Source organism: Capra hircus, chromosome 3, assembly GCF_001704415.2.
Source record: "Capra hircus breed San Clemente chromosome 3, ASM170441v1, whole genome shotgun sequence".
In the NCBI taxonomy this organism is placed as follows: Eukaryota; Metazoa; Chordata; class Mammalia; order Artiodactyla; family Bovidae; genus Capra; species Capra hircus.
The window spans coordinates 40,987,509-40,999,936 of record NC_030810.1 but is presented as its reverse complement, the minus strand read 5'-3'; the positions used below and the strand labels follow the sequence as shown (position 1 = coordinate 40,999,936).

The following is a 12,428-nucleotide window of genomic DNA, read 5'->3' as shown; positions in this document are numbered from 1 at the left end:
AGGTCAGCTATGCTAGGGTTTGGCATTCCTAATACTGTTTCTGTGGAAAAAGCATTTCAAAATGTAAGCCAGTTGTTTGGAATGATAGAAAATTTCTTCATAAGACTACTCATTTCTGGGCAATTCTTTGTGTGCATTCTCAGTTTTAGAATATTATTAATGTGCTTTGAATTTCCAAAATATATTGTAATATATAAAGGGGGAAAAATGAACTTTTTATAAGGATGAAATAAGTGCCGAAGATTTGGGTTACCAAGATGAAACTTTTGTACTATACATTCATATCAAGCAATGCTTCTTACCGACATATATTTCTTAAATAATACTGAAGTTTATTACTTAAATGACACTTATGTGTTGCAGAATAAAGCCTGTTTCAGACACTTAGCAAATCCAATAACCTATCACTTCGATAAACCATTTCATTAGTAGTCACATTAGTGTTTCCATTAGTGTTTCCAACACATTAGTATTTCTATCCCACAAATACTCTACATGAAGGACTTTATATCATCCTGGAAATATAATCAAGAAGCAACGCTGGAAGACTACACATTAAAGCTACACTGGCTATTTAAAATGTGTATAAGCAACAAAGGAACTTTTGCAAAATGTAGTATTAACAGTATCTCCATCTTAGGAAAAGAAAAGCTATTACAAGCCAACTACACATCCAAAATGGTACCTTACAACTTATTGCTATTATTCTAATGCAGGACAGATTATTGCTTAAAACTGCACATTTCAGAACACCAAGAAATTTTCATTTTTGGGGTTACCATTTATGCAAATCAACATCAGAATAAAGACTTTTAGTTAAACTTTTGTGTTAAAAGTGGAGTTTATTACAATACAGTAAGTGCAAATGTCATTAAAAATGCTGGTTAAAATCATAAAGTGTCTATATAATTTTCCTAGTATAAATATTGGAAATAACAACTTTAACAATTCTGTAAGTACACAGTACATTGAAAACATAAAATCACGCACAGGGCTAAACATCACTGCACATTATCATCTTAGGTATCACTCTTCTGATCCCAACATCATTCCAGAATACAAAGGGGTTACAAACATCAAGGTTTCAGAGTTTTGAATGTACGTCAGTTATCATACATTAATAATGCTTTAAAATCATTGCTTATATTCTAATCAAGCAGTTCTAGTTCCAAAAATTCTTTTTCTTGATAAGTCTTGGACAAAAAGTTAAGCTAGAAAAACTGTGATTACAGAACCTAGCATCACATTAATTCTCAATGATTCATTTAAAACTAGCATAAAGTGTTATTAAAAGTCCTATAGGACATGGAAGACAATAAGTACATCACATGTAAATAAAATTAAGCAGCTCACCCTCTGCTTGCTTACTTGGCTCTATGTCTCTGTAGAAAGGAGAAGCTGAGCCATAAAGAAGTGCGGGCCAATCAGAACTGCTGGGAGTGTGTTTTGGGGGGCTTAGGGGTGCTGGTGAAGGTTGGGGGGAACAGCACAGGGAAATAACTGGGGAGAAATGTCAGACTATAAAGGGAAATTAAACAGTATTACTTGCCCACTCCTCCCCATCCTGCTGAAGCAGGGGACAGTTCTAGTCCAGCCTCCATCCACTGTCTCCCAGCAGGGGCTCTGTTCCCCTCCACTGTGAAGACAGCATTTGCTTTTTCAGAAAATGTGAAGCCATGGCTGTTCGCTATTGAGAACATTTCACAAATCTGAGGAACAGCCTGTAAATTATAGGTTTGGACACTGCACAAACATCAAGGAGAATCTGAACTAGGCCTCAACATGAGGGGAAGGGGAAACAGCTTTTACAAGCTGCTAATGCCCACACAAGCTAAGTGGTTCAGCCAAGGGGACAGCAATGCTTATTTCTTCATGAACATGCTTCTCAAACTTTCATGTGCATAGGATTCACTTGAGATCTCACCAAAGTGAGCTGGGTTGTGGGTGGGATCACAGGTTCTGCATTTGTAGTTAAGCTCCTATGGACCACACTTTGAGATGCTGATGCTCCTAGCCTATGGACCATACTTGGAGAAGCAAGAGTCTGCAACACAAAGAGGGGGCCACCTCCTTCTCTCTGAGCCACAAGTATATGTTGGAAGTCCTGAGGAGAGCTGAGATAACCCCAGTGTTATGGACCCACCCAAGCAGATCCCTGGGCTGCAGGTGGAAATGTGGCACGCAGAGTGGGCAAACGTATGTTAACGTATTTTCTGACAGCACCATACTATGACTATATGAACAGCTGAACAACATGACTCAACTTGAGTGAATGGAGAAGTCTACTAGTTGGGAATAAAATTAAACTTTTCCCCATGTAGTCCTCCTTAAAGTGATTACATGATTACAAAGGTATAAAAAACCAGCGTATTAAATTTCATAGTAAAAGGCCACATGTGCACACATATACAAACAGCATGGATTCTAAGAAATTAAATGCATTTTGTCAGGATAAAGCACGGGCTACCACTGCTCCCAGCTAAAATCATCTCCTCTTCCAAATACAAGGAAGAAACCTTGAATTGTAAGGAAAATCACTGCATTGCCTGCCAGCACCAGGCCACAGGCTCCCCATTTGATCTGAAACACAAGAGGATTAAAAAGAGGATTAAATCTTTATATTGTACTCTTTGCAAATATATTATTTTCTGCATCAGAAACAGCCAGTGAAATACTAAATAAAATTGCTGAAAGGCTTAACAATGTAATAGGCAGGAGATGTGAACAGTTCAGTAATTAGTCTAATCAGTTCGTGATGCTTGTTAATTAAGTCTGGTATCATCCTTAACATTTTCCCCATTAGACATACTTCTCTACTTGTTTTCATGAGACAATGACTGCCTTCAATAAAATACACAAAGCAAGATTAGAAAGGGTCCAATTACAATATTGGTTACTAGAAGTCCTGGATATATTGCCTTTTCTCATGAGGATAGGAATTGGAGAGTTGCAGATTGATCTGTTTCTTTTCCAGGCAAAAGATTTTAAATAATACTCTGGATGCAACTAAAAAGAGCTTTCCAGCGTGGCAGATGGTTTTCCAGAGGCACAGCTGGGGATGAGAGTACCCTCTAGTGGGCCTACTTTGTTTCAACAAGCGGAGAACATCAGTGAAAATTTTTTCATAAAAGATGACGCAGTATTTGAAAGATAAAATTAGAAATCCTTAGAGAAAAATTTAAGAAGTGCTAGTCTAAGGCACAAGAGGGATAAGATCATGCCCATCTTACATTGAAAAACCTTCCGTGCTTCTGTTATCTAGACAGAGTTCAAACTGGCCAGGCATTCCAGACCTTCCCCAGTCAGGCTTCCCCAGCCTTTCTAGCCTCAATCTCAACCTCTCCCTTTTTGCTCCATCATATTGGACTACTCTTTAGTCCATACATTTCATTTCTGCATTTGAGAACCATTCCACATGATTGTCTTTTCTACTTTAATCAAAATAGTATTTATCCATAGAAGCCACATCAAATACCAGATGTAATTTCTCTCTTCTTAGTGCACCTATGCCATTCTGATCATGTTTTAATGACCACATATAGTACACTTATACTATACTTACCCATCAGGCTAGTTTCTGTTCTCTTTTGAGAACAGAGACAGTATCTGGTTCTTATTCCGAGTGTCCTATAAAAAGTATATGCTCTGTATACTACATGAATAAATAGCACTTGTGTAGGTCTGCTATTCAATGTCCCAAATAAGAGTCTCACGAAATTGAAACAGTATGTAATTGGGGGAAATAAAAGCAAATAGTATGGAAGACAGTGAATGTCAAAGAACTGAATAAATTATACCCATAATGTATATAAAAAATACATTGGGGATAAAAACTTTATATTGGATACTGATTAAATAAAGTGCATATTTATGGCAAGACAAGAAAAAATTAAACATAAAATTTTCTCTTCTTGTTCAGGCCTCCTCCCTCCCCTTTGTGTACTGTGCATCTGTATTAACCAGACCTCCTTAGGAGATAACATTGCTTCTTAACATTCCTTCCTAATCCCATAAAGGGTCATAACTGCTTAGGAGATAATCTTCCTTCTTAATGATGTAGGGGGCCACGATGACCTATGACCCACTGCTCACTTTATACATGCCAATCTGGATTGTGTAAATGGTAAATAGTATGTCATTTGACATATAACCATTTGTCTCTAAAACTTATGTAACTGTGGTTTGATCTCTTGCAGGAGGAACAGTCATCTCCTGGGGTATGATCCTCAGGTCGAGGTAAATAAAATTTTCCATTTGATTGATTGAGTGAGTGAGTGAGTCATTAATTTTCTCATTGACAATATGAAGATGTCATATTACTCACTGTATCTTTCAGTAGCTATATAGTTTTCCCTCAATATGTAACTATTGTGTTGAGAATTATGTCCATGATGCTATTTGCAGGAGAAGAATTGGGTATGAGATTGTGACTTATATTAAGAAATATATATTTATTTGATCAGTCCCCATATTCTGCACAGAGCTTCTAAAATCCTTGAAACTTCGTGATGAGAGTGACTATTTTTATGATGGAAACCTCTGATTTATAGCCAGTCAGTCAGAAGCATGGGTAGCTACCTGGACTTGTGATTGGCATCTGAAGAGGGAGGTAGTCTTGTGGGACAGAGCCCTGAACCAGTAGAATCTGTTGCTGTCTCCAGGTAGATGGACTCAGACTTGAGCTGAATTGTAGGATACTCACCTGGTGTGGAAGGATTGCTCCTTAACGGTGTAGCAAACAACCCCACCCCCACCCCCCGCCACCACACACACATACAGACACTGGAATTAGGTGACCAGGACCCCTTTTGATGTTTATTTTAGAACTAGAAAAGTATTGCTACATGAGTCTCTGGATTGCCCTACAATACGAGGCAAGGATTTCAGAATAATTCCAGAAAATAGCTTACAACAGAAAAAGCAAGAAATCACTTGGTCTGGTTAAAAGTCAAAAGAGGAACAAAGAAAGCATTTTGAAAGCATGCACAAGATATTGATAGGTAGATCTAAATCACAAGATATTGATAGGGGAATACAGAAACTAAAAATATGTCTGGCTTTGAGTATTAAGTCTAAGCAGTGGAAATGAAACTGTGGTTCCAGACACAGGCCTGTGAAGGAACCTCGGCGATAGCTGGTCAAAACAACAGACAACAAGACTTACCACAGACACACGGGCAAGAATAACAGGAAATCCAAAGGCAGAAACAACAATTCCTGTAGTGAAAAAATAAGCCAGTTCCCGACAGGCACTACTTGTTGCATCGGAGTCATATGTTGCTCGTTTGGCAATGAAATGGGGGATGGGAGAGATGGCGTAGAAAATCAGGACAAACAAGGGCCAGTAAACGCTGTTGGTTGGACCCAGGAGAAATCCAAAACGAAAAGTTAGTTACATCGTAATTAAAGATACACTACTGTTTCAAAGTTTATATTCTTTTAAATGTCTAGGTCAACAATTATTTATTCAGTTGTCAACATCAGTGCATGAGATGATTATTTTCCAGGAACAGCTGATGATTGAGTAGTGATGATTAAAAATTCCTAGTACATTAAGATGCAGACAGCTTATACTGTGTTAAGAAACAATGACACAATGTAAAATCTAGAATGTTTATGGTTTTCTGTATTACTGAGCTGTAGTTTCTTTAGGGTCAGAATCCTAACTTAGTCATCTTTGCTTTCCATATAGAACATAGCACAGTGCCTTGCACATGTTCATTCAGTAGAAATTATCTGAGTGTGTGCAGGTTGGAAACCTTTCAATTTCTTGGAGTAAAACTCAAGATTCCTTGCCCTGGCCTACAAAGCCTCACGTGATCTGGCGAACTTCTTCCATTCATTCCGTGCCATCTTCCCTCATTCGCTTCATCTGTAACCACAGTAGCTTTTCTATTTCTTAAATACTCCCTCTGCCTGGAATGCCCTCTCCTGACTCATCGACCTGATAAACCTATTTATCCACAAAGTCTCAGGTTAAGGACAACCTCTTCTATGCAGTCCTCCCTGACTTTACCAGGGAAACTCAGGTTCTCTTTCTCGAAGCTCTCACTGTACTTTGTACACATCTCTTCTGACTGGACTGTCTGCCTGTCTCTCACTTGTAACTAGAACTGCAAGCTCCCTGAGGACAGGACTGCGTCTCATCATTCTTGTATCCCCAGCTGGTCCAGAGGAAGTCTTCAATAAACTCTCATTAAATGAACACATCAATTTTGAAAAGAGCTTTTCTCTGCACAAATACAACTAACTAAGGCACTGGGTTTGTAATTTGGGCTTCATTTGGAGAAGGCAATAGCACCCCACTCCAGTACTCTTGCCTGGAAAATCCCATGGACGGAGGAGCCTGGTAGGCTGCAGTCCATGGGGTCGCTAAGAGTCGAACATGACTGAGCAACTTCACTTTCACTTTTCACTTTCATGCATTGGAGAAGGAAATGACAACCTGCTCCAGGGTTCTTGTCTGGAGAATCCCAGGGATGGGGGAGCCTGGTGGGCTGCCATCTATGGGGTCGCACAGAGTCGGACATGACTGGAGCGACTTAGCAGCAGCAGCAGCAATTCATTCATTAGAGCTTGGTGTTAAATTGACCAAACTCTCTAACACCCATATTAATAGTGACAAAGACATAAAAAGAATAGTTCTTTCTGAAATAACTTACCCATAATCCTCTAAGGCACATCCCAGCATCAGAAAAGTCAGCCCAATAGCCCCACTGAAAGATAATGCCACAAGAGCTGGGAAAAATAAAATCAAGAGTTATAGGTTCCAATGGTTATCAGGGACTGGGGGAGGGGGAGAGAAATGGAGAAGGATTCTTCTGGGATGGATGAAATGTCCTGGAATTACAAAGTAGTAATGGTTGTACAACCTTGTGTATATATTAAAGACCACTTTAAGAATTTTTAGAGTGTAAACAATTTTACACTTTAAAAAGCCTAATTTTTGATACGTGAATTATACCTTAACTTTACATGTTTTAACAAAAAAACCCTGCTTATTTCATTGAAAGAGATTTACTTATTTCATTGGTTGATGTTACATTTGACTAGCAAATGACAGCCTATGTCTGTTACCCTTAAATCTTCAGGTGGAGAATGAGCTCAAGCCTTTCCAGTACTCAGCCCGTCTAATGTATGAATTCCTTAACACCCATACTAAGAGGCCCGACAGCCAGTTGATACAATACCAGTGAAGGGAAACTCACTATCTCCTGAGGCAGATTATTTCATTCTGACAGTTTTCAGATGCTGAAAACCCTCTTTCCTTAAACTGTACCCCAAACTGTCTCCCTGTAATATAAACCCTTTGATCACTGTGCCTCCCCATACCACAGGGCTTCAAGTATTTGAAGATTACTTTCATGTCTTCATAGCAAATTCTTCCCAACTAGTATCCCCTGAATATCAATTCCCTGCATCTGTTGGACACTAATCTTTGAGGAGGTAGAAATGTGTTTGCTTTGTCCACTGCTGAGTGAGAGAATAACAGAGTTGTTTAAAAAAATCTTGCACTGCTCTGGGTCACCAACATGAGTTCATGTTGGTAACTCTGTCACTGACTGTGTGACTGTGGTAGAAGCTGAACCTCCTTAAACCAGATTATTCAGCTGTAAAATGGAAATAATGATGCCAACTTCTTAGGGAGTTTATGGGACTCAAATGAGATAATCTATATAAAGTGATTTCAGATGCTGAAAACCCTCTTTCCCTAAACTGTACCCCAAACTGTCTCCCTGTAATATAAACCCTTTGATCATGACTAAAGGCAGGCGCTCAATAAGCAAATAGTGATGTAAGTATATGTTCATTTTAGCAATGGTCTTTGGTAAAGGCAGCAATCACAAGCAGGGGATACTGAATTATCCAAGTACTCCTCTGAAAAAAATCCATAATACTCAAAATTAATCATTAGGTAAACCAATTAACATTTTGATTGCTTCCTTTTACTTTAAGAGGCCATCTGGAGAGACTTTTACAGGAAGATACCTAGGAGATTTTTAAAAACATCTGGGAGTATACAGATGTTAGAGGACAAGGAAGGACTGTCAGTTTTATATATTTTTCCATTTAGTACCTGTCACTTTGGGCGGGGGGAGGGGGGGTGGATAAAAGTAACTTTTCCCATATTGTTTCACTATAGATGATCTTTTCCTCATTGGTTCTGTCGGGGGGGGGGGGGGGGGGGGCGGGGACAGAACCTGCACCTGCCTAACCACCTGCACCACTTTGTCCTACAGGAGACAATTCAGAGCTATGAAGTATAGACCTTTTTCTTCTATTCTGGGACACCAATCACTCAAAGTTCAAAACTGTATCTCCAATTGATGCTCTTTACCTCCTTCTTCTTTTTCAGGAATTACATCCTAGGCCATCTCTTAAACTTGGAGCTAACCAGAAATCCAAATTCACCTATCACTCCACACTCTTGCTGGGACACTGCATTCAACACAAAGCTCCCTGGTACCACAAGGACCCAGCTACACCTAACGCTGCACTTTGAAGTAACTCCTAAGAACTCAGCCTGCACCTCCAACTCCAATCTGGACTTCTCTGGGTAGTCAACATACAACTCAACTTCAACATGTGTAAAACTGAAACATCTCCCCTTCTCCTCCCAAACACACACTTCTTCCTTTCCAAGGCTCTATCTTGAAAGACTAACACCAGGCCTACACTCCATTTTCCAGAAAATCAGTAAGTCAGGGTGACTCAATCTCCCAGACCTCACTCAAACCCACTGAAAAAGATTAATTGATTATGTCCCCACTCCCCAAATTCATATATTAAATTTTAACATCCAGTGAGATGGTGGTAGGAGGTGATTAGATCATGACAGGATTAGGACCCTTATAAAGGGACTCCACAGAGCTTCCTAACCCCTTCTGTTGTGTGGGGATACAGCAAAAAGATATCTGTCCAGGAACCAGGAAGCAAGCCTTCACCAGACAACAAATCTGCTGGCACCTTGATTGTGCAGATCCAGCCTCTCAAACTAAGAAATAAATGTTATTTAAGCCACCCAGCTTATGGTATTTTTGTCCTAGCAGCCTTCAAGGATTAAGACAACCATCTCTTCTCTTGTGCCCTCCGCTACTTATCCGTGTTCAGACCCTTAGCATCTGAGGCCTGCCTTCACCTCATGACTCTTCAATCTATCCTCCACATAGCAGACAGTGACCTCTCGAATACACAAAGCTGGTATCACCTTCACAGTTGCTTTCACAGCCTATGAGCTGTTCTAGCGCTGGAGGCGCACCTCTGCCTCGTGTCACGTGTTCTCTCCATTAGAATAGACTCTGCCCTCACCCCAGTCCTTTGCCAGGTGAAGTCTTACTGATCCTTTTAGATTCAGAGCAAGGAATGCCTCTTTTGGGAGACTGGTCCTATTCCCTGGCACAGGGTTTGGTAATGGCATCTGTATTAGTTTCCTAGGCCTGCTATTAAAAATGCATCACAAACTGGGTGGCTTAGAAGAACAGAAATTTACTATCTCATATCTAGAAAGGACATTTGCTCCCACGGCACCCCACTCCAGTACTCTTGCCTGGAAAATCCCATGGACAGAGGAGCCTGGGTAGGCTGTGGTCCATGGGCTCGCAAAGAGTCAGACACAACTGAGCGACTTCACTTTCACTTTTCACTTTCATGCATTGGAGAAGGAAATGGCAACCCACTCCAGTGTTCTTGCCTGGAGAATCCCAGGGACAGGGGAGCCTGATGGGCTGCCGTCCATGGGGCTGCACAGAGTTGGACACGACTGAAGTGACTTAGCAGAAGACTCTAAGGGAAGACTCCTTCCTTGCCTCTTTTTAACTACTGGCAGTCGCCTGCCATCTCTGATCCTCTCCAGCTCACAGCTGCATCATTCCAAGCTCTGCCTGTCCTCCTATGGTGTTCTCCCTATATTTATCCATGCCTAATTTCCCTTTTCGTACAAGGACACTAGTCATTAGGTTAGAGTACAACTAATCCGATACCATCCTAACTTCATTATATCTGCAAAGACCATATTTCCAAATAAGGTCAAATTCACAGACACTGGGGAGCTGGAACTTGAATGTATTTATTTGGGGGATAGAGTCAGCCTGCAATACCATCTTGGTCCTCACACTGTATCTGAGCACACCTTAGACATTTAAACAGTAACACAATTATTTCCAGCCGTGTCACACAATAACTGCTCATCTAATGGCAGTCCCTCTTCAAAAGTTAAATTATCTGCAAAAAGCTTCCTTAGTCCTTTTCCATTTCATAATCGATTTTTTTTTTACTACAATGCAATTTCTAACACATTCACACATAAACATTATTATTTGATAGTTTCCGGACACGACTAAACAAAGCGTAGTGGTGCTACTTCTTATTGGTTTTCTGCACTGGCTTCAAATGGAATATTACAAAATGTACACTGTCCAAGTAAATCATGTTTACTAAATTAATGCCAATCATAAAAGTCCGCCAGAAATAATTTTAAAATATGTCTGCTAACAGTTCACACACTCAGATAAATTTCATAGCAAACACATACATGTGTTCAAATATAACCGTATGCATGTTTACAGCATATGTTGATTAACTAGAGAGGGAAGATCTTTGTGTACAAATTTCAAGGATAGGAGCTCCAACATGGAAACAAGTTATCCTACTCTATTCAAAAGATCAGACATCTATTGGGGTGGGTCCTACCAAACCAACAGGAAGCCTTCCAATAACCTCTCCCACTGCTGGCATTCCCCTTCACTCTGAAGGAGCACAGATGAGGGAACTGGTGTTCTTGGTACTCCCCTTTTAAAAATCAACTGTCCCATGCAAAAACACTCACTGCACAAAGTGAAGTTACTCAGTCGTGTCCGACTCTTTGCGATCCCATGGACTGAAGCCTACCAGGCTTCTCGGTCCAAGAATTTTCCAGACAAGAGTACTGGAGTGGGTTGCCATTTCCTTCTCCAGAGGATCTTCCCGACCCAGGGAACGAACCCAGGTCTCACACACTGCAGCAGACAGTTTACCGTCTGAGCCACCAGGGAAGACCCACTGCACAGAGACCTACTGTATAGCATAGGGAACTATACTCAGTATTTCGTATATAAAGGAAGAGAATCTGCAGTATATACGTGTGTGTATCTGAATAGTTGGGCTGTACACCTGAAATTAACACGAGATTGTAAACAAACTGTATTTTTTAAAGTACTATACCACCTTCCCGTCTGTCCATAAATGAATAAACACTGATGAAAGTAATGAGAAAATCCCACCTAATCTACTCTCTACACTTAAGACAAATACAGCATTTCAGGGTGCTCTTCGCTGACACCCGCCTGCAGCCAACTCTGCCCAATTGTAAAAATTAATTTACACGACACGACAGATGTAAATGTTCTAATGCCGAGAACACTGGAGACAATGGCTCGTCTGGAAAAAGTGGGAAACTCGGCAAAGTGGCAGGAAAAGCGGGGAGAGGCGTTAGGGTGAAAATGACCGGAAGTGAAAGCCCAGTTTAAAACTAGGCAGAGGAGGGGGTGGGAACCGCTTCCCGAGGAACTGGGAAGCAATCCCGGAGGTGATGCCCAACCCGGGCTAGCCGGTGATTCCCAGGGAAGGAATGCTCCCGGAGAGGGCTTCGTCTGCAGCGACCCGGACACGCTGGGTGAAAGAGTGAAGACTAATAGCTTTGCAGAAAAAGGTTGAGGTTCCCCAAAACACGCCTCCACCCGCACCCCAAGGAGCGAAGAGAGCAGGCGAACTCCTTCCGACCGGGAAAGGAGGGAACGATGGCACATCTGGGGAGGCCGTTTCCAGCCCACGCGCTGAAGGCGCAGCTCCAGGAATAGCCCAGAGCCAAGGCGGCGACCCCACCGCAGGACTAGCGAGCTAGGAACCTAAGATGTACCTTTAACGCCAGCCATGTCTCCCGAGCTGGGGCCGCGGCTGCTTCCGGCTTCCTGCCACGGCCCCAGCCCCGCCCGAGGCCCGGCCCAGGGCCGTACCTAGGCTCGCGAGCCCGCCCCGCCTCGCAGAGCCCCGCCCCTGACGGTTCCAATCTCCCCAGGCCTAGCCACTCAGGGCCCCGCCCTGCCAGGCCCCGCCCCGGTTTGGCCCCGCCCCCGCCACGCCGAGCCACGCCCCTGCCCGTCTGTGCCCTCTGCACTCAGAGCCCCGCCCCTGTCCCCGCCACTCAGAACCCTCCTAAGACCAGACCGCATCTTCTCCCGCTCACCCAAGGAGATCCCCGTTCCTACCCACCCTTCACGCTGATGGGAGTGCACCGCAAACCCGCTTTCTCAGGATAGCGGCGACTATGCTCCCTTAGGTCCTGAGCTTCTGCGTAAACCCCGAAATTGCCCCACGCTCCTCCTTTCCATCGGTTGGCCGGAATCCCGGCTCCGCCGAATCGCTGGGTCCGCAGGCCCAGAGCTCCCCCACAG

The 12,428-nt window shown here is 42.3% G+C and overlaps 1 protein-coding gene across 2 annotated transcripts; it reads right to left on the bottom strand.

Annotated features, from left to right (window-relative positions):
• LEPROT lies at positions 312–12,004 on the bottom strand. Of its 2 annotated transcripts, XM_018045213.1 has the most exons (5): positions 11,894–12,004; positions 6,663–6,738; positions 5,165–5,351; positions 4,579–4,702; positions 312–2,580 (listed from the first exon to the last, which is right to left on the bottom strand). In XM_018045213.1, the coding sequence occupies exons 1-5, from the start codon at positions 11,907–11,909 to the stop codon at positions 2,486–2,488; spliced, it is 498 nt and encodes a 165-aa protein (XP_017900702.1). In that variant the 5' UTR covers positions 11,910–12,004; the 3' UTR covers positions 312–2,485. The 2 variants fall into 2 exon arrangements, with proteins under 2 accessions (XP_017900702.1, XP_017900706.1); XM_018045217.1 differs by lacking the exon at positions 4,579–4,702.

Bases quoted from the DNA above. Each gene is read 5' to 3' on its own strand.
- LEPROT (XM_018045213.1), bottom strand. The intron at 5,352-6,662 runs GTAAGTTATTTC...TCCAACCAACAG, and splicing joins TGTGCCTTAGAGGATTATGG to CGTTTACTGGCCCTTGTTTG. The intron at 4,703-5,164 runs GTAAGTCTTGTT...CTTCCACACCAG, and splicing joins TTCTTGCCCGTGTGTCTGTG to GTGAGTATCCTACAATTCAG.